At 39.1% G+C, this 27,131-nt stretch overlaps 2 protein-coding genes across 7 annotated transcripts in view; one reads left to right on the top strand and one right to left on the bottom strand.

Annotated features, from left to right (window-relative positions):
- The window catches only part of MED23 (mediator complex subunit 23), a 59,457-nt gene extending 53,028 nt beyond the window's left edge, over positions 1 to 6,429 (bottom strand). For all 6 annotated transcript variants that reach the window (XM_011962166.1, XM_011962168.1, XM_011962167.1 and 3 more), the window contains exons 1-6: positions 6,205 to 6,429; positions 5,838 to 5,869; positions 5,593 to 5,680; positions 3,404 to 3,528; positions 1,886 to 1,997; positions 410 to 508 (exon numbers count right to left, since the gene is read on the bottom strand). In XM_011962166.1, the coding sequence (XP_011817556.1) occupies positions 410 to 508; positions 1,886 to 1,997; positions 3,404 to 3,528; positions 5,593 to 5,680; positions 5,838 to 5,869; positions 6,205 to 6,243 (495 nt within the window). In that variant the 5' untranslated portion in view covers positions 6,244 to 6,429. The remainder of the gene's footprint in view (positions 1 to 409; positions 509 to 1,885; positions 1,998 to 3,403; positions 3,529 to 5,592; positions 5,681 to 5,837; positions 5,870 to 6,204) is intronic.
- A 179-nt stretch (positions 6,430 to 6,608) lies between these two features.
- ENPP3 (ectonucleotide pyrophosphatase/phosphodiesterase 3) overlaps positions 6,609 to 27,131 on the top strand; it is a 101,652-nt gene continuing 81,129 nt past the window's right edge. The window contains exons 1-5 of the mRNA XM_011962160.1: positions 6,609 to 6,819; positions 15,611 to 15,835; positions 19,787 to 19,862; positions 23,172 to 23,294; positions 26,038 to 26,163. Coding sequence (XP_011817550.1) covers positions 15,761 to 15,835; positions 19,787 to 19,862; positions 23,172 to 23,294; positions 26,038 to 26,163 — 400 coding nt within the window. The 5' untranslated portion in view covers positions 6,609 to 6,819; positions 15,611 to 15,760. The remainder of the gene's footprint in view (positions 6,820 to 15,610; positions 15,836 to 19,786; positions 19,863 to 23,171; positions 23,295 to 26,037; positions 26,164 to 27,131) is intronic.

Genomic DNA, 27,131 nt, shown 5'->3' with positions numbered 1-27,131 from the left:
ATTAATAAACAATGGAATACATTATTAATGGTTAGTCAATAACCTTGCACATGCTTTAAATATTGGCACACTTAAACAGGAGAGCAACAGACCAACTTAACAATTCTTGCAATACTAGTTACAAAGTACAAAGATCTTTTAAGTGGTCCACATGCTGAGGTCTTGTAATGGTTTAAGCTATTTTAATTTCTATTTCATTGTTTTCGTAATTTAAAACCATGAATTAAAATTTAAAATGTCCTTTTGAAATATAAGGGAACTAGCATCTTTTAAAATAGAAGTGATTTTTTTTTTTTTGTAGAAGAAATAGAGCATCTCACAAAATATCATAAGTATTAAAAGCACAGACCTAAACAAAGCTAGACTTTTTTGAGGTTGTGATCATGAATTTCAGACATGTCTAAATTACCTCTCTTGCTGCCAGAAGCTGCTGTACAACAGCAGAGCTCACCGTATTAGGAATTGTCAAAATCTTCTCCAAAATCACTTTTAAGAGATCTCGAACACCCTGATATAAGAAAGAAGACATGGGTTAAAATTAAGTAGTGTCTACTGTGTTAGCTAAAACATCCAAAGGTTTCAGGGTTATATATTCCTTCCAGGTCACACCTTTAAATTTTCTGAATCCTAGTTATTATCTAAGTCCTTAACATTAACTCAAGAGAAGAGTCATGTTCCAAAACAGAATTCTAAAGACTGTCTCACAATACAACGAGCAAAAAAAGTCATTATACGGTTTGCCAAGCTTTTTTGGCCCTCATAACAATAGAAGGGTTTCCACTGTTACAAGGGTCAAACACCTTAATTTATACATACAGACAGAAATACATTTTAACAAGACTTGAAAGCACTCTGAAAACTTGAGTAACAGTATTAAACTTTTTGGTAGACGACTCTTTCTGCTGTCTTTTGTGCTGGGATTATAGGTGTGAGTCACTGTGACTGGCCTATTCTCCCTTCTCATCCATCACATACTTTAATCTTTCAAGGATATCCAAGGCTATTCTGTTAATCATTTCCACATATCTAATACCAGTTACATTATCTGATATATAAAGAAGAAATTTCATTCAACATGCATTTATTGACGATGAACTAGGTAACCAAGTTTGTAAAAGACAGAACATATACATAAAAGAACAATTATGAAGTACCATACAAATAAGAAGGCAAAAATTGCATAAGTCTGAATAAAGAGAAAATAATTATCAAAAGCTTCTTAGAGTTAACTGTGTGATAAATCATGATTTAAACTAATAATTATCTGTTGGGTCATTATCTGGTAAGTCATTTCAGATTAGAGAAAATGCAGAAATAAAGCACAGGGTCAGACACTAGTAGTTCTTGGGAAAAGGACAATAACAAAAGTCTCCTGAAGATACAGAATGGCTTTTGTAGCTATGGAGTCCCTAAGCCGTTTTATGAGACAAAATTAGAGAGCGTTATGTTGTTTTTGGTCAAGAGCCCAAAGTGCTGAAGATATTAGTTGAGGTAAGACTCACGTCCAAGGGAGGTGAAGCAGGTCTTGCTCCCTTCATCAGTGATGCCTACCATCCCTTCTCAGTTCCACACACCCCTGCTCTGTGCTTTCATTTGAAGGGATCATAACACTTGCAGCATGAAGGAACATGGATTCTGCTTTGTGACTTCCCTACTCCTCATAAAAATGTATCAGCTACCTGTATTTATAAGAATGTTGGGAGGGGAATAGAGGAGCCATGGGAACAACTGAGTAATTTTAAATCTCTTCAGGAAATATACCACAAGAAATACACAGATTTTGTAAATGCTTCCACATCATTTCTCTCACCTGAAAATAGGATATGCACACTGAAAAATCAATCATATCTGAAAGCAATCACTTTTTATAATGAGAAAAATATACCTTGTAATCCACTCCCCCAATTATTTTCCGAACCAGTTTAAATGTTAAGGCCCAAAGCTGTGTTCTTTCCCACTCAAGAGTGTCAGAGTTTATCAGGGATTCACAAACCAGCCTATAAAGAAAGAAACAGCCATTCCAGTTATAAGACAGAATTTTCCAAGTTCTCCAATAGCCACCGATATGGTTTGGCTGTGTACTCACACAAATCTCATCTTGAATTGTAGTTCCCATAATCTCCATGTGTCATGAGTAAAACCACTTAAATCATGGGGGACAGTTTTCCCCATCCTGTTCTCATGATAGTGAGTGAGTTCTCACAAGATCTAACGGTTTTACATGGGGATTCCCCCTTCGTTGGGCACTCATTCTCTCTCCCGCCGCCCTGTGTGATGAGGTGCCTTTTGCCACAATTCTAAGCTTCCTGAGGCCTCCCTAGCCATGCCGAACTGTGAGTCAATTAAACTTCTTTCCTTTATAAATTTCCCAGTCTCAGGTATGTCTCTGTTAGCAGCATGAGACGGACTAATACAGCCATAGTCTATGGACTGTATTATATTTATCCTCTCAAATATCTTTCATAAAAGTGCATTATTACTAAGCACACTTATAAATATGTGTAGCATTTTACATTCTTTACTTGTATGAAAGATCAAAAACAAAGTAAGAATGAAATAATATTCACTATGTTATATTTTATTAGAAAGAAGTGTATCTGGAGCTTTTGGTTGCATGTTTACCATCTATCACCTTGCGGTACACTGGATTTTTCCAAGAGGGTGGCAACAAGATTTTCGATCCCACATCTTCTTCTGAAATGTGACACTGATACTTCTCCCAAGGAGAGGTAGGGGGAAAGTCTATGTTCTCACTCCTTAGATGTGGGCAGACCTAAGACTATGGCCGAAAGGATGCAGTATGACTTCCAAGACAAGGTGACACAATTTCTGTCTAGCCCTCTTTTGCACACTTGCTGTTAGGCTCCACCATGAGGTGAGAAAGTTCAGGCCACAAGGCAAGGGCCTGTGGAGGTTCTGGCTAATAATCCCAGCTGAGGTACCAAATGACAGCCAGGAACCAACCACCAGATAGCTGAGTGGGGAAGCTTTTGCCATGCTCCAGCCCCAGCTACATCGATCATTAATCATTAAGACCTTGAGGAAAAAGTGCCTCCTAAGCCCAGTCAACCACCAAAACCATGAATAATTTTAAAACCTGAGTATTATTGTTTTAAGCCATGAGGTGTTGAGGTTATGCAGCAAAAGTAAAGTGTTACCAACTAATCAAAGAGATTAATCTCAGCCCCTAGGCAGAAACATCTGGTTTTGAGCCTGCAAGCATTATATAATTCAAAGACTATGACTCCTAAAAACTAAAACCTGAGGTACTATATAAAGGATTACTTGATGAACCTCACTTTCTTCTTCATTCTCTTATCTTTTCACAACGACAACCTCAACCAATTTCCAATCACATATAGAAAAGAAAATTATTCAGATTGCTCATACCCATTAAACGTACCTGGGTGGAAGGAGACCAGTCTCCACTGCCATTGCTAAGCAGTCATAAAGAAAAGAAATTCTTTTAGGACTATGCTGACCATGAATAAACTTAACAATCCACTGGATACACTGTTCGTGAGACTCCTGGAAAATTAGAGAATGATTTTATTTGGGGTCTAAAGTTACATTTTTATAACAAATAGCTAACACTACAACTGGAAGTATACCAATACTATGAATGAAATACTTCACTATGAGCATCTGTGGATGAAAATAATTTTTTAAAAAAGCAAAATTAAAATGTTCAGATTTAGTATTTGTCACATTAAGCTTAAAATTTTGCAATTATATAGATAAAATGCTACCTTTTAATTATATGGGACCTTCAAAAGTATTAATTAATTAACTAACATATCAATGGTCAATAGAAAACTCTCAACACAGATCATTGTAAGGCATTGTAAACATTGCCCTTTATGGCATATATAAATATTACTGTCACTGGGGGTAAAATTCATTATGGATCAGTATGTATCAGTCTTATGAGAATTAGGTGTGAATCTAATCCCTAAGAGCCTAAAGAAGAGCCCACTATGAATCTAATGACATGTCACATTTCTAGACTTGCAAAACTTTAAATATGATGTCAAATGTTGTGCTGTATCAAAGTTTATCTTCTAGGATATCTCCAAAAAGAGCCTATAATGTTCTGCTTCTCTCCATGACCACTGTTCTCATACATACTTCTATTGTGGCACATAAAACAATGATTTGGAAATACCTATTTTCTTCCTGGTTTCTCCATTAGAGGGCCACATCATAATTCATAAAGTGTTGAATGAATTTTTAAAAAAAATTTTGGAAAGATGTTCAACATCACGAGAAATCAAAATAAAATTATACTGAGATAAAATTTCTCATGTTTTTGATCAGCAAAGATCAAAAAGCGTAACATTCTATTGTGAGGTTATAATAAAAAGATACTCTCAAACACTGCTGGTGGAAGTATAAACTAGTATAACCCTTCTGGAAAACTTAATAATTTCTATAAAACTTACAAACCAGTAAGGCTTTTGACTCAGCAATACTATTTCTAGGAATTTATCCTATTTTTCAGGCATAATATTATTCATCACAGCACTGGTTAAATGAGAAAAAGTTAAGAAGAAACTTAAGAGTCAGTAGAAGATTGGTTAAAAGGAGGAAGGTACAGCCATACAATGGAATATTACATTGCTATTTAAAAAACAAGAAAGGAAGGAACAAGTAACTCTTGGACTGATAGGGAATTACCTTTAGATTATTATTAGGAGAAAAAAAGTGCTAATTAATTAACAGTGTACATGGTATATGATCATGCTATAAAAATGTTTCTATACGCATAAAATACTTCTAGAAGAAAACATAACTTGAGGATATTGGCTACAGACAGAAAAAAGAACAGGTAAGAGAAGAGAAAGAGACTAGTTATTGGATCCACCCTTTTTATACCTGTGCATTTTGAACCATATGAATGTATTACCTATTAGAAAACAATTAAACAAAAGGTTAAAACATGGCTGTATTAGCATTATATGATCCATGTCTGGAGTGGCAAATCTTATCACCAGTGGCTGACACACAGTTCTCATTTCCCTACCCATAATACACCATGAGAAGGTAAGGCACTACTGGAATGTGAGCTCTTCGAGGATGGCACATTTTGTCTTTTTCACGGATACATTTTCTGGTAGCTGTTCTTTGTTACTTTTACAGTTTGTTTCCTCATTTTTACTATATCTTCCTATCGTTATTATAGAATCTTGGTATTCCTATTGTAGCACCTTTGTATCAATGCTGTGCCAATCCCTTTATTAAGTAAAACAAATGGAATGTGTATCCTTGACAAGTAAAGCTTAACACATCTGTTTTCAAGTGTACCAAATAAATCCGAATAGGATGAAAATGATCTTAATTAATCTAACATAGGGGAGTTTTTTTTTTTAACACTGCACACTGTGCAGTATCAACTTGACTTCTCAACATACGTTTTCCACTGAAATATACAAATTAAAACAAACGTAAGCCAGAATAAAAAATGATGACAATTTTATTTCTTCCTTCTCAGGAAGATCTTAAGAGTAATATCAAAGTAAACGCTAAAGGAAAAAAAAAAAAAAGAAGAGGCCAAAAATCGTCAGCTGAATGTATTAAAAATGAAGTGCTCACCTGAGAAAGACCACCCCAAAACTGTCTGAAGGCACCCAAACAGCTAATTAGTTTTGTTTTCTCATCTTCAGGAGTATCCATAAACATGCTAAAAAAATAAAAATTACATTATTTGTCATTCGTTTTAAAAAGGCAATTACACACAATCAGAATAGTGGCTCTTAGAACCTTCCAACACGAAACTAAGTAAAATCTGACGGATACAATCACATGAAAACACAAAAATCCGCCACGCATACACTTACCCAGGAAAAGCCTCTTCTATAACTTCCGTTTTCTGTAAAAAAACAAACAAAATGTAAACAATGTTAATTTTAAAAAGGCGCCTCCCTTAGCCAAGTATTACAATGCAACACGGGACAAGTCACCTTAATCAGCTCTGAAACTATCAATACCTGTCTGGCCTGTCACTGTATCGATTTCAAAGGATACAACGAACTTGACAGCAGTTTGAGAATCACTAAACCTCCCCGCATACAACCTCAGTGTCAAAACAAGAGAATAAAAAGGGAAGCGTGAGACGAGGTTGCCCAGGCCAGCTTCCTTGGTCTGCTGCCCCCGCGTCTACCAGTCCCCGAGTCGTAGTCCTGGATGGCCGGCAGCTGCACTCACCACCACTTCTTCGAAAATGCTCTGCAGTTGCGTCTCCATCTGTACTATTACCCCCGCCTTTCCGGGGTGCCCGGCAAGGCCGGGGTCAGACCCGCGCTCCGGGAATATATGGGGCAGAGGGGCGGAGACCTCCGGAGAAAACCGTAGCTCTCTGGCGTCGCTTCCCTCCCCTAGTGCTTTACTGGGAGCGTTCCCTCCCCAGCCCAGCCAACTGGAGGAACCTGTACGGAAGACCGGAAGGGCCCGGTACGCGCTGTTTGCAAACCCCGCAGAAACCAGCGGCGCCGCCAGACGGTTCCGACTGTGGAGAAGGGCCCGCAAGCCGGACGAGAGCGCCCCCAAACGGAACCTTGAGCCCAAGGACCCCGGAGGCGTCGTCGACCGCAGGCCGCCACCTCCCGGCTGGAGAAGGAGTTGCTTCCTGCTCGGGACTAACCCGTTTGCAGACTGGGAAATGAAAAGCTTGGAACCCAGAGGCTGCAGCCTGCGGAAAATGCTGGAGCCGCAGCTGATGTCTGTGAGCAGCTGACCTTCTGGACCTCCATCAGCGGCCTGCAGCAGGAGCTGAAGCCACAGAAACGGTGTCTTCTCAGCTATGATAACCTCAGTGCAAATGTGATTGATTGACTTTTGAATGCCAAACAAATTTTGCTTCTGTGGTATAAATGCTACTTGGTCATAATATATTATCCTTTTAACTGTATTGCTGGATTCTATTGGCTATTATATTGTTGAGAATAAGTGTTTTTCTTCATATGCCACCGTCATCACCAGCCCCTAAAACATGTTATGCCTTTTGAATGATCAGCTTTCTTTACCTCAAAAAGAAAATTGTTGATGAAAGTCATAGACATCCAAAGGCCCTTTCACTTCTTCGAGGACTGTGAAATGCCACAAACTGCTAAGCATGAACTACTCCTTTGTAGCTGCTAAGTGATGAGCTGATGACTCCCCATTCATGGTTTTGTTATACAAGTCTCTGACCTGGCATAAATTTAGTTTTCTAACAACTTTAACATGCACATGCAACCATCGTTGCCCACACAATAGCTACTAAAAGCTGAAAAGAAAGAATTCACATTCCCTGCTGAAGAAAAACTTGAAGAGTTAGGCTTCGTATATTGTTTGCTAGGGTTGCTATAACAAAATGCCACAGACTGGGTGGCTTAAACAACAGAAATTTCTTTTCTTGTAATTCTGGAGGCTAGAAGTCTGAGGTTGAGGTTGGTAGGGTTACTTTCTATAAAGCCCTCTGTCCTTGGCTTGTAGATGACCTTCTTCTCCTTGTGTCTTCACGTGGTCTTTCCTTTGTACATGGCTGTGTCCTAATTTTCCCTTCCTAGTAGGACACCAGTCAGGTTAGGGCCCATGTAGCTACTCTAAAGAGCCTTAGTTTAGTTGAAGAAGTAGACATTTTAAACCGTAATATAGTGTGATATGTGCAATACTAGTGGTGCTAATAACGTGCCGGGGGAAAAGGAGGAAATACAAATTTTTCTACAGAAAGGGATTTAGAAAGATACCTACGTGAGTTTGCTTAGACTGCTGTGAATAGCATACTATAAACTGGGGGGTAATTTGAGTCTGAGCAAACTGAAAGCTGAGAATTCAGGCTTCTTGTTCCATCCTTGTCCTATCATGATTTCGAGTGGGGGACTAAAGAGCCAACTGGAAACTCTGAGCAACTGGGCAGGGCTTATCAACTTTAAGCATCATTATAGTGTGGTCTGGGGGCATTGTTTCTTGGAGAATCCCCAAAGTTGGCATCGTCAGGTCTTTCCCCTTACGTTGGTCTGAATCATCAAGGAAGATACATCTAATCTCTTACAAGTGGGTAAAGTTCTGACTGGCTGCCAACTGTCTTGCAGCCAAATGAAACAAGAAGCCCAAGTTCTCAGATTACAGTTTGCTCAGACTCGAATCACCCCAGTTTATAGTATGCTATTCACAGCAGTCTGACCAAACTCACATAGGTATCTTTCTAAATCCCTTTCTGTAGAAAAATGTGTATTTCTTCCTCTTTCCCCCGGTACTTTATTAGCACTGCTAGTATTGCACAGATTACACTAGATTACCATTTAAAATGTCCACTTCTTCAACTCGACTAGAGCTCTTTAGAGTAGATACAGAAACTAAACATGCCTGCATTTGTTAACACCTGGCATAAAGTCTGATACTTGGTGGTACTCAGTCATTATTCATTACTTTGGGTAGAATAGAAACATCCAAAGTGCCTTTATTTTATGGGCAAGACTTCCTTTGAGGTAATAGCTATTTCTGGAATGCTGGATGTAGAGAAAGATTTGGAACACCTAAAGAGTCATACCTAGTAAAGTTATTATAATTTATAACAATTGGGTTCACTGGACATTTATGTATGTGGTAGCTTAGACTTCTAATGTTATTTCTGAAACTGTTACAAAATTTATTCAGCAAGTGTTCATTGAATGTCTTCTAGGTGTTGGCCACTGTAGTAGACACTAAAACAAGACTGCAAGCCCAAACTGACCTAGTTCCTGCCACCCCGGACCTGACATGGCAGAGAGGAGTTTAAAGGTTTGGGAAAATAGCTTGGTTCATGCCAGGTTTCAGAGATGTAAACAGGACATGGCCTGTACCTTCTGCTTCATGGACGGGCACTGTGGGAGCACTGTGACACTGAGCTCTACCTCAGAGAGCCCAGGCAGCATGCTTGTTTTATAACATCTCTTCTGGAGACATCTCTAGAATCTGAGTCATAAATGAGGCCCTCATGAGAACACTAAAAATGAGAAGAGCCTATGAACACCTGGAAAATGTTTGGAAATCAAATTATTTCTGAGTTTCAAAATGAACAAGAGAGGGCTCCTAGAAATCTAACACTACTAGGGAAGATGTCTGTACTTGAGACAAAGTAAGAGAAACAGTCTTCCAAGAACCAGAGAGAGCCTTAGGAATGCTGATCATTCAGTAGAAAACAATTACTACACCACAGGAGTCATCACATCAGGTTCCTCGTCTCCAAATTGATTATAGATGTTCATTGTGCTGATCAATAATGAGATTTTTACTTATTTAGTCAGAAAATATCTTTTCACACACATAGGTACTGGCAAACAGTGGTATCAAACTGTGACCATTGATTCTACTTTGCCATAGTCATTGTTTGGAGGACTAGAGCTGGACTCTCTATTCCCTGTTGAGGTGTTTGCTTTGTCTCCCAGTGTATACCATTCCCTCTCAGACCTGGTTTGGCACTGCTAACATCAGTCTCACCAAGACAGCCAGTTCTCAATTCAGCTTCAATGTTGGATCTCCACATGCTGAGGATTAGCTTCTGTCCTTCCCGTACCAACTGCCTACCTGTTTAGCTTTCTGATTACTTTGTGTGCTTGTCAATCTCCTTGTAGGTTTTTCTGCTTTTTCCTCATGACTGGCCCTCCCTGAAGTTAGTCACCTGCCCATCTATCTCTGGCATTATGTTATTATGTGAGGTCTCCCTTCCTTTGTGGACTCCTTCTTCCTTTTGCTGTTGGACCTGAGCCTAGCATCCACCTCACCTCCACCCACCACCCTCCTCAGTGTGATTAGTTTCTCTGGGCTCTCCCAGTCTAGCTTGTCCACCTATCACCCAAGCTCTAGCACTGGAACCAGGAAGGGCAGGTTCCTGAGACTTAAGGAAGTAGATGTTGGCAGGCCCCTAGGGCTTTTCTGAGACAGCAACAACCCATTTGTTGCCAGAATTCTGTGGACATTGGGACCTTCTGTAACATGAGGAATGTTTATGGTTTACATTGATGGGTGACTTAACGGTAGCTGCCTCTCAGAATGTAAGTGTTCTGGGCCATTAAGCATTAAAATGTTCAGAGTAAAGTTTTCGGAACCAAGAAGGTACAGGTTGTTCTGAAGTTGAAGAAGAAAAGAAAAGAAGGTACAGATTGTTCTGGAGTTAAAGAAGAAAAGAATAGGCAAGGTTTCAAGGTCTGGTTAACTTAGAAAGTGTAGGTTCAGATCTAAGTGACACAGGCAGTCTATTCTAAAGTCTAAGCTGCATGGAAGGTATGGTTTTGGCTTGTGTCCATTGATCAGGTGAACTGTTAGGATTAAGTTTTTTTTTTTTTTTTAGATGGTGGTCTTACTCTGCTGCTCATGCTGGAATGCAGTGGTGCCATCATAGCTTACTACAGCCCCAAACTCCTGGGCTCAAGCTATCCTGACCACATCCTCCCACCTCAGCCTCCTGAGTAGCCAGGACTCCAGGCATGCACCATAACTCCTGGATAACTTTTTATTTTTCATTTTTTGTAGAGACAGGGTCTCACTATGTGGCCCTGGTGGATCTCAAACTGGCCTTAAGTGATCCTCCTGCCTCAGCCTCCCAAAGTGCTGGGATTACAGGTATGAGCCACTGCATCCAGCCAGGAATAAGTTTCTAGAACTTGAAAGACTCAAAAGAGGTTGGAGTTTAGAGTTCAGTTAGAGGAATTGTTATAGCTGAAAATGTGGCTGTCGACTTGGCAATGCCAACCATCTTCACTATACCTACTTGTATTATACATAGGTAGATTCCTTAAGGTTTATTCATCTCAGGACCTGAAGGACTAGGATGTGTCCCTATTATCATATCCAAAATTTAGTGACTTAGAGATAATCTAATAATCTCTGAGAATTCTGAAAAATGAAGAATTCAATGTCCAGAATCAATTAGTTTGTAACAGAGACAGTCACCTACAAGCTAAGCCTTTATCAGAGGCCCCCTGACTTCCCCATCTAGGATTTTTTTTATGTGTGTTTTTCAGGGTTGAAAGAGGATGGGGATACACTTACTATGTACCCACAATTTTTTTTATTTAAAAAAAAAGAAAAGGGATGAGGGATGAGGATGAAGGAAGAGAGAAGTGAAATTCTGGCAGTGCAGGACATAAGGAATCACTTAGGAAAGATACAGAGTGAGAGTCAGTAGTACCTTGGTGATATGGTTAGGCTGTGTGTCCCCACCCAAATCTCATCTTGAATTGTAATCTCCACATGCTGAGGGAGGGAAGTGATTGGATTCTGGGGGTGGTGTCCCCCATGCTGTTCTCGTGATAGTCAATTTTCATGAGATCTGATGGTTTTATAAGTGTTTGACAGTACCTCCTATGCACACATTCTCTTCTTTCTCCTGCCACCATGTAAAGAAGGTTCTTACTTCTCCTTTGCTTTCCACCATGATTGTAAGTTGCCTGAGGCCTCCCCAGCCATGTGGAACTGTGAGTCAATTAAAGCTCTTTTCTTTATAAATTACCCAGTCTCAGGTAGTTCTTTATAGCACTGTGAAAATGGACTAATATACTTGGTGTACAAAACTGGTATAGAATCAAGTTACATTTTGGAGAATACCAGGAAGAAGCATCTGAAAGGGCAACTGGAGTGTCAGAACCAGGTTAACAGCAGGCTCTGTGGTGCAATGGATAGTGCATTGGACTTTAGCCTAGATTGAAAGAACCAGGTTAAGCTCAACAACTAATGCTGATGCTTTCACTGGTTAGGCCTATAGGTGGAATTGGTGAAGTTGAGGGTATACCACACTAATTTTTAATTTTTCTAATTCTGAAACCCAGACTCACCTGACTGTAGCAGTGGGGAATGTCCAAAATCTGTAGGATAGGGCAGGCTGGCAGACTGGCAACTCAGGCTAATGCTGCTGTTTTGGGAATGAATTTTTTCTCTGGTAAGCCTGTTTTTGCTTGTAAGGACTTCAGCTGATTGGATGAAGTGCACGCACATTATTGAAGACAGTTTCCTTTTTTAAAGTTAATTGTAGTTGTTACCACATCTACAAAATATCATCACAACATTACCCTAGATTAGTGTTTGATTAAATAACAGGATACCATGGCCTAGCCAAGTTGACACACACAACTAATCATCACAGCAGGAAGGAAAAGTAGGATCCCTAGCAACTGAAGGTAAGGTAGAGTCAGTGCACTGCCATGAGTGCAAGTAGGCAATCAGAACCCAGAAACCCATAAAAATGGAAGGCACATAACAAATGATTAGATAAAAGCCACAGATGCTAGGAATCCCCTAAATTTGAGACAAATTATGACATAAGTTTGGTCTTTGTTTTTAAAAAATAGGTATGATTCAACAGCAAAATACTCTGAAGAAGGAACTGGTGGCATTTCACTTCCGAGATATCACTAACTAAAAGAATTGTGCATAAGTGACCAAGTCCCTTTGGTGGTCCTCTGACCTTATCTGTAAAATCGGAATGTCTGATGAGAATAATGACAAAATGTTTGTAGAAAAGAATTTGAATGTAAAGTGTTTAGACTGCCCTGAGCTACATATCAAATCACTAAGAGGGATATTTATTTATTTGTTTGTTTGTTTATTTATTTATTTATTTTGAGACGGTCTCACTCTGTTGCCCAGGCTGGAATGCAGTGGCATGATCTTGGATCACCGCAACCTCCGCTTCCCAGGTGCCAGCGATTCTCAAGCTTCAGCCTCCCAAGTACCTGGGATTAGAGGAATGTGCCACCATGGGCCTGGCTAATTTTTGTATTTTTGGTAGAGATGGGGGTTTCACCATGTTGGCCAGGCTGGTCTCGAACTCCTGACTCCATGTGATCTGCCTGTCTCAGCCTTCTAAAGTGCTAGGGTTACAGGTGTGAGCCACCATGCATGGCTAATTTTTGTATTTTTAGCAGACATCGGGTTTCACCATGTTGGCAAGGCTGGTCTCGAACTCCTGACCCAGGTGATCCTCCCGTCTCAGCCTTCCAAAGTGCTGGGATTACAGGTGTGAGCCACCGTGCCCGGCTAGGATATTTTAAAAATACTGCTGCCTTAGTCAAAACTACATAAGGTCATTAAACTGAAGTGGAACCTGGGCTTCAGAATTAGAAAAATAAAAAATTTAAAAAAAAGAAAAAAAAACCCAAACGTCTCTGAGTACTTCTAAGTTCATCCAGTGTGGAGAGTCAGGTGCCCACATTATTCAAATGTTTTTTTATTATGATTTTTAAACACATGATACTCCATGTGGTTCCTGGAAAGAAATCTGCAAGAACCTGGATTTGGTTGTCTTTATGGCATCTTCTAGTTCTAAAATGAATTCCTTCTGTATCAACAACTAATGCTGATGCTTTTGCTGGTTAGGGATATAGGTGAAATTGGTGAAGTGGGGGGTATACTGAACCAAGGGAGTGATGGAAAAGACGAGCACAAACCCGTAATGCCCGAAAGGAAAAGTGGCTCTCATGCTGCAGATTTATTTTTTATTTATTTTTACTTTTTCATTTTTTTATATTTTCGAGACTGGGTCTCACTCTTGTTGCCCAGGCTGGAGTGTAGTGGCATCATCTCGATTTCCTGGCCTCAAGTGATCGTCCCACCTCAGCCTCCTGAGTAGCTGGTACTATAGGCATATGCCACCACACCTGGCCAATTTTTTGAATTTTTAATAGAGACGGGATTGTGCCTTGTTGCCCAGGCTGGTCTCCAACTCCTGGACTCAAGCAATCCTACCGCCTCAGACACCCAACGTGTTGGGATTACAGGTGTAAGCCACCACAACTGGCTATTTTTTATTTTTTGTTACAGGGCCTCACTCTGTCTCTCAGGCTGGAGTTCAGTGGCGTGATCATGTGGCAGGCCAGGTCTCACAAACAGGCAGGCCTCCATAACAACTGTTTCAGCACTGACTGAATGGTTAGGTTAAATATTAAAGACTGAGAGAGCCAGTGCCCTTACACAAAAGCTGGAATGAGTAACAAAGGCCCACCAAGATTCTTGCCCAGGTGTTCCCTGGCCTTAAAGCATGAGAAGATAATGAAGGAATACTCACACTCCTTGTGACAAGACAGTTGTCAGGAGATTCCCAGCAGCTGCCGGGTGAGGTTTTCCTGGGGACTCTCCTGAGGGCTATCCCATGCACAAAACCACACATCCCTCTCCCTACCGGGAATAACGGAGATCAGGGTGGACATGTTCAAAGGGTAAAACCAGATTGTATACCAGGAGCCTATTATTTTCCTATCTGGGTTTGTTAAGCCATTTACCTGGTACTGCCAATAGGGCTTGCTTATATACCCACTTCGCATTTGGTTAAGATCAGTTTTGAGTGGGTTTTGAATCTGTTCTGCCTGAGTATACCCAACCCTTCTTGTCTTTGTCTGAAATCTGTCTCTGCTTGTTTGTGTATCTGTCATGGGTCACTGCAGCCTCAAACTCTAGCCTCAAGGGATCTTCACACCTCAGCCTCCCCAGTAGCTGGGACTATTGGCATGCACCACCATGCCTGGCTAATTTTTGTTGTTGTTGTACAGACAGATTCTCCCTATGTTGCCCCGGCTGGTCTCAAATTCCTGGACTCAAGCAATCCTCTTCCCCATGATTTTCAGAAATAGTGTCTAAATCCCATGTTTCAGACATGTTTAGTTAGAGTAGTGACGCAGTCATTGTATTTATATTGGAATGCATTCTTTTCATATTTTTTTTCTCACTGCTTTTAGGGTTGGAAGAGTTTAGTTAGAGTAGTGTTTTCCAAAGGGTGTACTGCAGTCTACAGGATTTTGATAATCTTTTCATTAGAGAAGAGTACTCAAGCTTTATTTAATCAAGGGGATTATCATGGAACTCATGTTCCATGGAACCACACTTTGAGAATGACTGCCTTAGGGTCACTGAAAGTAGAAGAGCTTAACATCCACTATTTGCTAAAATTCTCTTTGGCCAACACAATTATTAATTTAGCTTCTTTCATCACAAAACTGTAACCCCTTTTCAGCATGGAGTACACTTGCTAGGATGCACCAGTCTAGATAAATAAGAAAATAGTGAATTTAAACTGATTAGTGAAAATTGCTTGGATCTGGGGAGTTAGAAGTCTTGGGTATCAGTTCTAGTTCTGGCACCTAGTAAATAAGTAACTTTGAGCAATAAGTCATATATAATAATTTAAACACTCAGAGCCTTAATTTGCTCACCTAAAAACAAGAATAAAATGTTTATAAGGGATATTGTTAAGTTTGACTTGAGCTAATGTGTATACAAACTTGTCAAATTGTGAAGACTGTAAAAAGCAAGACACAATTATCACAGAGCTATGTACTTTATATTGGTTCAGTAGAGTTTCAGAATTTCTACTATAGTCAAAGCTTGTTTTGCTATATTGATTTTCAACTGCTATGAAGTTTATAGAAAAGCAGAAAGTCTGAAATTTCTGTGACAAGGCTTTTTGTTTGGAGTTAATTTTAAAGGAAACAGAAGATCAGATTGTATTAAAATTTGATGATTGCATTATTCTTGTTATATATGTCTTGACTAGTATTTAGTAAAAGTTATAAGGAAAAAAGGAGCAGTTGTCTGCAATATACTAGAAATGAACTTGAATCTTTTCACACTATTGTTATTACAACATTTTTCCTCTCTCCAGATTGCCCAATCACTGAAGAGCTGTGATCTTCCTAAACAGTTAAAAGTCAAGCACAGCTATGTAACTCATACAGTTTATCTTTGCCAGACTAGATGAAAGAAGGAGCACTACCGCATTCTGATAAAACAGGTCTATGCAGCTACCAGGACAATGGAATCTATGTTGACTTTAGCAACAGAACAACCAGTTAAGAACACTCTTAAGAAATATAAAATAGCTTGCATTGTAAGTACAAGTCTTATTTTTAGTCTTTCCAGTTTTGTGACAAATGTTAAAAGTATGATTTCCCACTTACATTGCTTTGTGTTGCTATGTAAACTTTTAAGTAACTGTATTAAGTATTATCCCTTATGAAAACTCTAATGCAAATTAATATCTTAAATCATATTTTACAAGAAATTTGAGTAACAACAAGTTAACATTTCATGAATCTCAAAAGTTGGAATCCATGACAGAATGCTTTGTGACACTGATTTTTTGCGTGATTATAACTACCTCTCAATCACTTTTTTATTGCATGAGTATTTGAAGACAAGAAAGTGAAAAATTAAAATAATCATATCCTATTATTTACCGAACCAACAATTTTATCCTATTTTACTTCACTCCTAGAGATAGTCTCTTTTGCCTATTTTCTCTTTTTTGTCCTTTTATGTGGTAAGATCTCCTGCCACCACTCCTCAGCCCCCCACCAAAAATTTCCCTGATTTTTTCTTTTTTCTTTATTTTTCTTAATTTAAATTTTTTTTCTTTTTCTTTTTACTCCAGAAATATGCTTACCCATTTCCTTGATTTTATTGCTCTCTCTTTTCCCTTCACCATCAAACTTTTGGGGAAAAGAGGGCTTAATTCATTGCTTCCGTTTTCTCAGCCCCCAACCATTTCTTTGTGCTCCGGCTTTGTTTCTACCGTACTAAGTCCCCGACTCAAAAGTCAGTCCTCCTCATATGTCCACTTGAGTGTTCATAACAACAATAGCTGCCTGGTACTTTCTCATTCGGAATTATTCTCTCCCCTTGCTTCCACCATGACACTGACATTTTCATTTTTATTACTTTTTCTTTTTCTGCATTCTCAGCCAACAATTTCTCTATTCTCATGAAAATTACAACACAAGCTTCACTAAACCCTATCTAAGATCTCTTAAGAAATCTCATGTTCTCTAATAGTCCTTTTAATTTTTATTTTATTTTTGAGACAAGGTCTCCCTCCGTTGGGATCTCAACTCACTGCAACCTCTGTTTCCCAGCTCAGGTGATCCTCTTGCCTCAGCCTCCTGAGTAGCTGGGGACCACAGGTACATGCTATAAGGCTCAGCTAAGTTTTTGTGAGTTTTCTTTTACTTTTCTTTTTTTTTTTTTTTTTGTAGAGACTGGGTTTCACCATGTTTCCCAGGCTGGTCTCAAACTTCTAGATCAAGTGATCCACCTGCCTTGGTCTCCCAAAGTGCTGGGACTACAGGAATGAACCACCACACCTGGCCTCTAGTTTTTTTAAGAGTCATATCCCCAGCCAAGAATTCCAAGTAATCCACTAGCTCTGACTTTTTGCCCAATCTCTGTCACGCAATTTCTTTTTTTAAAAGATGTTATTATTTTGTTAATATGTATATTTTTAGAGACTGAGTCTCGCTATGTTGCCCAGGCTGGTCCTGAACCCTGGGCTCAAGCGATCCTCCCACTCAGCCTCTTGCGTAGCTGGGGACTATGCATGTGCCCCAGTGCACTAGCCTATTTCAAATGCCTGCGTCCTGACTCCTGACTCAGTACCTTATACCAAAACTAATTGCATTATTTTTTCACACCTATCTTGCTGCAGTTTTTCCCTGTATCCTGCACTTTAAGGTCACCACTATTCTCTGTCTCTCCAGAATTGTTTCAAGAGGTAAATAAAACAACGTAAAATAATGTGTGTAAGTATTAAGCCCAGTAACAAAATAAATCCTGAATATATTCCATTTAATCTTTATCCTTCTGGGAATTTCAATTTCAGAGTGTTCTTTACAGTTCTTATGCTAATACATATATATATTTATATATATATATATTTATATATTTATATCTATATATATATTTTTTGAGACACATTCTTTCTCTGTTGCCCAGGCTGGAAGACAGTGGCATGTTCATAGCTCACTGTAGCAACCTGGGCTCCAACTTGGGCTCAAATGATCTTCCCATCTGAGCCTTCCGAGTAGCTGGGACTTTAAGCATGTTTATTATATTTATCCTAGCTTATCAATTCAGGAAATTATAAAATCTTCCACAGCAAAATTTGTGCATCATTAATTTCCCTTCTTTGTATCTTTCTAGTGGTTTTTGAATATATATAATGAAGTTCAGTATTTTTAAATCATTGTTTCAAAAGTACCCTGATGTCTTCAAACTTTTACTAAAGTTTCATGTAAACATTTTGAAGGTATCTGCTGTGTTTCTAGCACTCTTTGTTTAGCCCAGTTAAAGCCAAATGATGTGTTCTCAGTGGTTTTTGACATTCAGAGTATTCTCCCCACTTTGTTCACCGCGTAACATCGTTTTAGATATATGTGCACCCCAATATCTAGAAGCTTTTTTGGAATTACATATTTATAGTAAATGATTATAAAGGCTTAAAAATAGACTTCTTAGGCACAGCACAGTGAGGATCGCTTGAGGCCAGGAGTTCCACACCAGCCTGGTCAACATAGTGAGACCTCCGACTCTAAATAATAATAATAATAATAAATAAGCCTTTTACTCTCAAGGAGCTCACAGAATAATATAGAAAACAAGCCACAAATATATGGAACAAATACAAAATCATGAAGAAACAGATTCTAACATTAAACATTGTGAAGTTTTAAAGAATCTTAAGAACAGCTAGATGTTGTTGATTTTTCTAGCAAGTTTGAACAGCCAAACTACCAAAGATAAGGTGTAAACCAAAATATGTTAATTTGTAAGTCTATGACGCGTGAGGTTTAGCAGGAGTTCCCCAATGTTGTTTTTCTGCTTTGTAGTAACTCTAGTTTCAGTCGCTTGTGTCTTCTAAGCCCCATGACAAGGGATGAACTGCTAATGGTGTTATTTAGTAAATGTTTATGTTCATTTTTTCCCTCCATCCTCTCCACTGAATGAATACATACTGAAAGGTCACTGACCCTTGGGCTAACTTTGAGACTTCATGTAAGAATTGTTTTCTTAGTATTTTAACATAGCTTCCCCAATGGTTGAATTCACTTCCATTGTAAACATTAGATGTGTTAATTTTCCAGTTGACTTTCAGAATGAAATCAACCCTCAAAAAAAAAATCATGTAGTTCTTAATTATCTAAGCAAAATCTGATTTTTTTTCTTTTGTGAAAGTTTTTCTTACGTGTGTCTGAAACTATAACAAAGATTATTGTAAAATACTTTCCTAAGTAATTTGATTGTGTGTCCTTTTGCCATTCTTCATGACAACACACAGTATTCAAACCCTGTCATCCAGCATACTTATCTCTGGACTTCATGTAAGACCAAAGAGGGCAGCTAGAAGAATTATCTTTAACTGTATCATAGTTTAATCTAATCATAGCATGAAGTTCGTTACACCAAAGGGCTTTGTCAGCAGAGTGATAATGAATGACCCAAACAATCTTTGGTCAGGCAGTTTCCAAATTACCTAAGTGGTTTTATGAGTGGAAGACCAAAGCAGATCATTTATTTGGACAATATATTTTTATGCCTGTTAAATATTATCATCATCCTGTAATAGAGTAGGAAAAAAAAGCCCTGCTCCCTTAGAATGAGGCAGTTAAGGATTTAATAGTTCTGGAATTCTTTTCAATAAATGATCTACAAATGGGTGCCTGGTTTAAAAAAAATGGCCCAGAAAAATGGTTTTATGGTTTTAATTCTTAACTTTAACTCAATTTGCAGTTAGGTTCATTGCATTTGAATGGTAAATGTGTTTGAATTTGAAGATCTGTAATAATTGGTATCTTGAAATTCTTCCAAAATATTCTTTCTTATTTTCAAGCATTAAATAAAATACTATACCTCCAGTTAGGCCAGATACTAGATCATTGTTGGATCTGGTATCTGGTATAACTATCATGCTGCAGGTACTTAGAGAGAATACTGAGAAAGGGTGGTTATTTGTATCTTTGTAATTTTTTAAAACATTATAAAAGCTACTTTTTCTTTTTTGCAATAGGTTCTTCTTGCTTTGTTGGTGATCGTGTCACTTGGATTAGGCCTGGGACTTGGACTCAGGAAACCGGAAAAGCAGGGTATACCCCTCAGTCTTTTCTCGGAGCATTCCCTTATTTCTTCTCTCTTCGGGCCTTAATTTATTAAAATGTATCTCCCATCCCAAGCCTCCTCTGTCCTCTGTGCAGCATTCTGCTCCTAGACATCTCCCACTCTGCACTCTACTTATCTGGAGCCCACATCTGTGGTTGGCATTTCTCACTGTACTTTCTGGACTTTACTTTTTCACCCTGCTCGTTTGAGATTCATTATCATTCCAGTGTGTTTTTCTCTTACATGTCTCCACCCTTTTATTTTTTTTGGCAGGGTCTTACTCTATCTTTCAGGCTGGAGCGTAGTGGCACAATCTCGGCTCACTGCAGCTCCTCCCTGCCCTCAGGTGATCCTCCCATACTTAAGCCTCCCAAGTAGCTGGGACCACAGGTGGGTGCCACCACACCCGGCTAATTTTTGCAGTTTTGGTAGAGATGGGGCTTCACTATGTTGCCCAGGCTGGTCTCTTAGCTCCTAGGCTCAAGTGATCCAACCACTTCAGCTTCCCAAAGTGATAGGATTGCAGGTGTGAGTCGCCATGCCCAGCCCTTCTTCATCTTTATAATGGACTTTGATAACTGGATCACAGGCTTTTCATTCTGCTCCTACTGTCATTTTCAACATCTGATGACAAAATATCTACCCACTTAGTCTTGAAAGTCTTTGTTGCTTCATTCCCATGACCTCTTGCCACCACCCTGTACCTTGACACCATGCTAGAGCTGTTCTACCTTTAAAATCTCTTGGTTCTGATTAGGCAGTGCCAAATTTTTGAAAAGTAGTGCATAATAATATCTTCAAAAAATTTGTTTCTCATAAGAAGCAAAGAAAAACAGGAGAAATATGTCCCCAAATATAAAAATACCTCACATTCCTTTTGCTGTATTTCATTATTATGAATAGTAAATGCACCACTTACAAATGACAATATAAAAAGAATTACCTATAATCTTTTTATATATTATTTTCTTACTTTTACTAAGGTGAAATGAGGCCAGTTGCTAGATCATTCATGTCCCTCCCTTTCTGTTGTTTGTTTTTTGAGACAAGGTCTCACTTTGTTGCTTAGGCTGAGTGCAGTGGCGTGATCACGGCTTACCACAGCCTCGATCTCCTGGGCTCAAGTGATCCTCCCACTTTGGCCCTCCAAGTACCTGATATACAGGCATGCACTACCACACCTGGTTAATTTTTTAATTTTGTGTAGACATGGGGTCTCACTATGTTGTTCAGGCTGGTCTCAAACTCCTGGATGCAAGCGATCCTCCCACCTTGGCTTCTTGAAGCATTGGGATTGCTGGTGTGAGACACTGTGCCCAGCACCCTTACCCCATTTTAGTCTTCTTAAAAATTTTATGAACAATAATCATGTCTCAAATAAACCTCATTGGCTACTATACTGCCACTGCACAAAGCTCTGGACCCCTTTTTAAATTTGACTAAAACCTTCTAGTGTGACTCCAGTGGAGTAAGTCTCATTGCTGCAGCATTAGGAAGCCTCAGTAAGGTTAACTGGCAATTTTCCAGCCATGTATCTACTTGAGAAATACTCAGTTTCCCTAATATGACCTAGGAGCACAGCAGAACTGAAAAGTTGAATAATTGCTGGAAGATTACTATCTTCCCTCGGTCATTTGGCTGTTGTGTTTCTGGGCCATGGTGCCATTCCTTGATCAAAGAAATGTTGACAGGCCATTTCAGTGGTATTGTTTTGAGGTTAGTACATACAAATGGGCAACATTTCTTGGCTATTTTACCCCCTAAATCATATAAATTGATTGCAAAAGGCATATCTAATGTCTGAACAAAACCTCCTTTTGTTCCAGCTCTTTCATTCACTTTAGTACACCCATTGGCTGGCTTCCCAGAGTCGTTTTTCCTTGTCCTCTTCCTTTCATCTGAGTTGATCAGCCCTATGTGGCAGTACTCTCTTCCCTCTTCCTGGCAGGACATTGGTAATTAACTCCAGCCTCTTTTTGCCTGCATCCTTAACATAGTCATCCTGTTTATTACTCATTTTTCCACTGCATCTATTCTCCTAAACCCCAACCCTGAGTCATTTTCACCATTTTCCACTCCAGTTAACTCACCTTCCATAGGCATTATGTATTTTTTTTCTAATGTGAGTTTTAAAATCTGTGCATGTTATTACAGATTTAGCTAGCTGTGCCATTACTGTGTTATTCACTGTTACTTTGCAGTTACCACTTAAAATTTTTTATTATATAAAGTCTCTACAATTATATCTGTATTATTTATCACTTAATCTGCAATTTCCAGCACAGTGCCTGAAACAATTACTTTTGGAAGTCATCCTTGGCTCATTCCTCTTCTTCACTCTTTATATAAAGCTGAACTCAAACTAATTGCACTTTAATTTCTCTTAGCTCTATTTACATCTTCCTTATGTCTACTGCTACTGTCTTCCTTCAGGCCCTTATCATTTTTGGTTTGGGTTAAAATTTCTTGCTTAGTTCAAGAGTTTCCATCCCTACCCTACTCACCTATTTTCCAGAGTGACTTTCTAAATCACAGATCTAATTCATTACTCTCTGCTTACTCTTTAATGACTTCCCGTTACCAAAGGTTGGGCTTCAAGCCTCTTAGTATGGCATATGCACCTTTCCTCACTCTAGTCCACCTCTACCTTTGAACTCTACCCCTTAGCCATCATAACCCATCTGCTGTTCTCCAAATATGCCTTCCTTAGCTTCACTGATTTTTAAAATCTTGATCCTTTCTCAAGACTCAATGGTGTCCTTGAATCCCCTTGCTAGTTTTTGTCCCACCCCATGTGCTCCCATGTACTTCTTGACCACATTATTATTATTATTATTATTATTGAGGCAGAGTCTTGCTTTGTCGCCCACGCTAGAGTTCAGTGGCACAATCTCAGCTCACTGCAACCTCTGCCTCCCGAGTTCAAGCAATTCTCCTGCCTCAGCCTCCCAAGTAGCTAGGACCACAGGTGTGCACCACCATGCCTGGTTAACTTTTGTATATTTAGTAGACATGGGGTTTTGCCATGTTAGCCAGACTGGTCTCAAACTCCTGACTTCAAGTGATTCTCCCGCCCTGGCCTCACAAAGTGTTGGTATTATAGGCGTGAGCCATGGCGCCTGGACATATCAGTGTCATTATTTATTACATTGCACTGGTAGATCCTGTAGCACCATAAAAATCATCTAGTTGTCTGTTGTAGTCTGTGCCATGTACTTCCTGTATGCTTCCACTGTTTAAGTGTGAGATATTGGATAGCTCCTAAATGTTGGGGCCCTATTTCCTTTACTTTGCAGGCAGCTGCAGGAAGAAGTGCTTTGATGCATCATTTAGAGGACTGGAGAACTGCCGGTGTGATGTGGCATGTAAAGACCGAGGCGATTGCTGCTGGGATTTTGAAGACACCTGTGTGGAATCAAGTATGAGTTCTGAGAATAAGTTTATTAGCATGTTGGTTGTGCTACTATTAATACATGTCAAACTTTTTTCTTTTCTTTCCTTTTGTTTGAGAACTCTGTTGCCTAGACTGGAGTACAGTGGCATGATCATGGCTAACTCCAGACTTAATCTCCTGAGTCTAATTGATCTTTCCACCTCAGTCTCCTGAGTATCTGGGACCACAGGCATGCAGCACCACACCTGGCTAATTGTTTTTAACCCCATCTCTACTAAAAATACAAAACTTAATCATGTTGCCTAGGCTGGTCTTGAACTCCTGGGCTCAAGCAATTCTCCCACCCTGGCCTCCCAAAGTGCTGGGATTATAGGCATGAACCACTGCGCCAGGTCTGTGTCCAAATTTTCATCTACATACCTTGTGTATTAGTTTCCTAGGGCTGCCATGACAAACTACCACAGACTGGGTGGCTTAGCCAACAGAAGTTTGTTTTCTCACAGTTCTGGAGACTGGAAGTCCAACTTTTAGGTGTTGGCAGGGTTGGGTCCTCCTGAAGACTCCAAAAGAGAATCTGCTCCATGCCTCTCTCCTAGCTTCTGGTGGGTGCTGGCAATCTTTGGCTTGTGGCAGCACAGCTCCAGGCTCTGCCTTCCTCTTCACATAATCTGTGTCTCTTCACATAGTCTTCTCTCTGTCTGTGTCTATGTTTAAATTTTCCCTTTTAATAAGAACACCAGTCATACTGGATTAAGGCCCACCCTAATGACCTCATTTTACTTAATTATCTACAAGTAATTTTTTTGAAACAAAAACAGAAATGAAATAGTCTGTCATTTCTACTTCACTAATTAGCTAGAATGTTCTACAATGAGAAATATCCATGGAGCAAAATGTTTTGTTTTTGCTAATTTTTGTTAAGATTTTAAAAATTTGTTAAATTTCCCCCTTTTGATATCAGTTATTCTCATTGGCTATTTCTTTTTTTTTTCTTTTTTTGATACTTTCCTTTTTCTCTTCTTAGACTGTATGCCTATAGTTATTAAATCCATGTGTGTGTTTTTTTTTTTTTTTTTTTTTTTTTCTGAAACAAAGGCCGGATTGCAGTGGCACAATCTTGGCTCACTGCAACCTCCACCTCCTGGGTTCAAGCAGTTCTCCTGCCTCAGCCTCCCAAGTAGCTGGGACTACAGGAGTGCTCTACCAAGCCCAACTGATTTTTGTATTTTTGTTGGAAACGGGGTTTCACCATGTTGGCCAGGCTGGTCTTAAACTTCTGGCCTCAAGTGATCCTGCTACCTCAGCATCCCAAAGTGCTGGGATTACAGGTGTGGGCCACTGCACCTGGCCTCGGCAAGTAATTTGGAACTGTTTCTAAATAAGATCACATTCACAAGTAATGGGGGTTGGGACTTCAACGTCTTTTTAGGGGACACAATTAAACCTATAACACCTACACATGGTCTTATTATCATTTCTCCCTTAACAATGCTAAATACAGAATTCACACTTTATTTAACCAAGGTTGAGGAATAACAGGCTATGGTAAATGAAATGCTGTATCATTACATACGTTTCAGTGGAGTTTTACTATGGCTGAAGTTCAACATCTTGTTTGTTTCATTTGCAGTGGTTCTCAAACTTCAAGATGCATAAAAGTCACTTGGAAAGCTGGTGATTCTCGATCATTCTGATGCCAGTATGCCACAGGGCACAATTTGAGAAATGCTGTTCTCTAGGTGGAAAAGGCAGCTTGCAATGTTTAATTCCCTAAATAATCTGGGAAGGTGGTGGAGGGGGGTGTCTAGCGGTTGGAGGAGAGTGAAGATTAGAAGAGTAGAGTTCTTTACTTTATGTTCCCTGAAAAGGGCAAGAGTGAGAGGATAACCCAGTACAGATAGAGATCTGTGTTCCCTTTACTTAATCTCCAAAACCCTTTTCTTTCTATGTAAATGAGAAATGCTGGAGAAGGAAGAAATCTATATATAACCGATGTGGACAAAAGTTACCTATTGAGAGTGTTTGTCTCAGAACAAGGCTGACGTTGATTTTAGTCACTGTTTCCTAGCAGGTGGCAGCGCCAAGCCACCTTCCTCCAGCCTCTTGCTGCTTTTAGCAATGGGATTTATTGAAACTGTTCTCATCCTAAGTCCATAGCCTGGGAGAACCCCTGAGGCATGGGTGGCAGCTGCTTTGTCACTGCTGTCACTTTCCACTGAGAAGTACCTTGACCTGCCTACATTCTCAAAGACATGACTGTGCTCCTGTTACTTCTGTTGTCACCTTTTCTTCCTTGCTGCTTGTCCTTAGACAAGGCTGGGCAAAGCTGCTCTTGGGTGGCAATAATCAGTCAGGGCTAGTGATTCTTCACTTTGGGGAGCTCCTGCTCTTGGGTGGGAATGGGAGCCGTGTCCAGATCTTCTCCAAGCTCACAGTGTACCTGCTAAGTAAACCTGGGTTGTAGTTTATAAAGCTGCATTTCTCTCTGCCACCTAGCTAATTAAGAAAAGTGGTGGTTTACCCCTCATTTGGCATTATGTATTTTCATTTATTAATACAGATAAATGAAATTCTTGTTTGTATTATTTAATTGTATATCAAATGTATTATTATACAATCAAATAATTTGATTGTATTATTTACAATAAAGAATTATATTGTATTATTATATTTGGTTGTATTATTATAATATAGCAGTAAATAAATGAAATTTGTGTATTTTATATTGGAGGCTTAAATGCTCAGAACTGAATTGTATCGTTTTACAGCTCGAATATGGACATGCAATAAATTTCGTTGTGGAGAGACCAGATTAGAGGCCAGCCTTTGCTCTTGTTCAGATGACTGTTTGCAGAGGAAAGATTGCTGTGCTGACTATAAGAGTGTTTGCCAAGGTATGCAGAAGCATGCTGACTCATTTGCCCCTGCAAGTTCAGAGGAACTCCGTGAGTTTCCTAGAGCTATGCTAGGCTGCAAAAATCAAAACAAGTCAGAGAATCTTTAGTTACTCCATGTAGAAGAAAAGATCAAATGCATTTACTGTGGGATGAAATGCGGTTTGTAACCACAGAGGAGGAGAACTCACAGCATAGATACAGAAGAGAGATCTTAAAATTCCTTATTTGTCTGTAAGGCAAAGTCTTTTCCAATCCAATGACCTTGCCAGATGCAGTTGTAGTTTCAGACACTGAATAGCAGATCCTAAAGTTAAAATATAGAGAATGAGGTTTTCTAGCTCAGATATCATCTTGTTAAGCCAATGTTGTTATTGCCAAAACAAATGTGTCCTCAACGGTTTAAATTGCTAAGTATCCTCACGGAGTTAATGTAGAGTCAAGATTAGGATTCAGGTTATTCAACTCTTTATTCTACCCACTCCCCTTTATAAGTAATGTGACTTTAAAAAAAAAATCACCAATTCCTCCAAACATCTGATGAAATTTATGAAAAATGCATATATACATATATCAACCAAATTTCTTCAAGCTATCAATCCCTTATTATAACCTCACACCAAACTGAGCTGACAATTTTAATACTTTTGACAAAAAAAGATTAGGTTGAATTCTGATTTCTGAAATTGGATGAAAATATTGTAGCAGAAACCTTAACTATAATCTATGAATAGAAAATAAGTTGTGTACCAATGGATGAATCAGTTTTTATACAAAATATAATTAAAAATCACCTGAAATGGGTTATTAGAAAAGTCTGAAATGGTAACTCCTTTTTAAAAATAATAATTACTCAATATTTAATACTCAATACTGTATCATTTCAAGATTTCTTTAATTTCACAAGGCAAGTATAGGTTTTAGTCTGCTTCTTTCTCTAACAAATTCACTGACCATATTACCTCTGA

The sequence above is a fragment of the Colobus angolensis genome, unplaced genomic scaffold (assembly GCF_000951035.1).
Source record: "Colobus angolensis palliatus isolate OR3802 unplaced genomic scaffold, Cang.pa_1.0 Scaffold58, whole genome shotgun sequence".
In the NCBI taxonomy this organism is placed as follows: domain Eukaryota; kingdom Metazoa; phylum Chordata; class Mammalia; order Primates; family Cercopithecidae; genus Colobus; species Colobus angolensis.
Note: the sequence above shows the minus strand (reverse complement) of the source record. Positions and strands in the feature narration are given on the sequence as shown.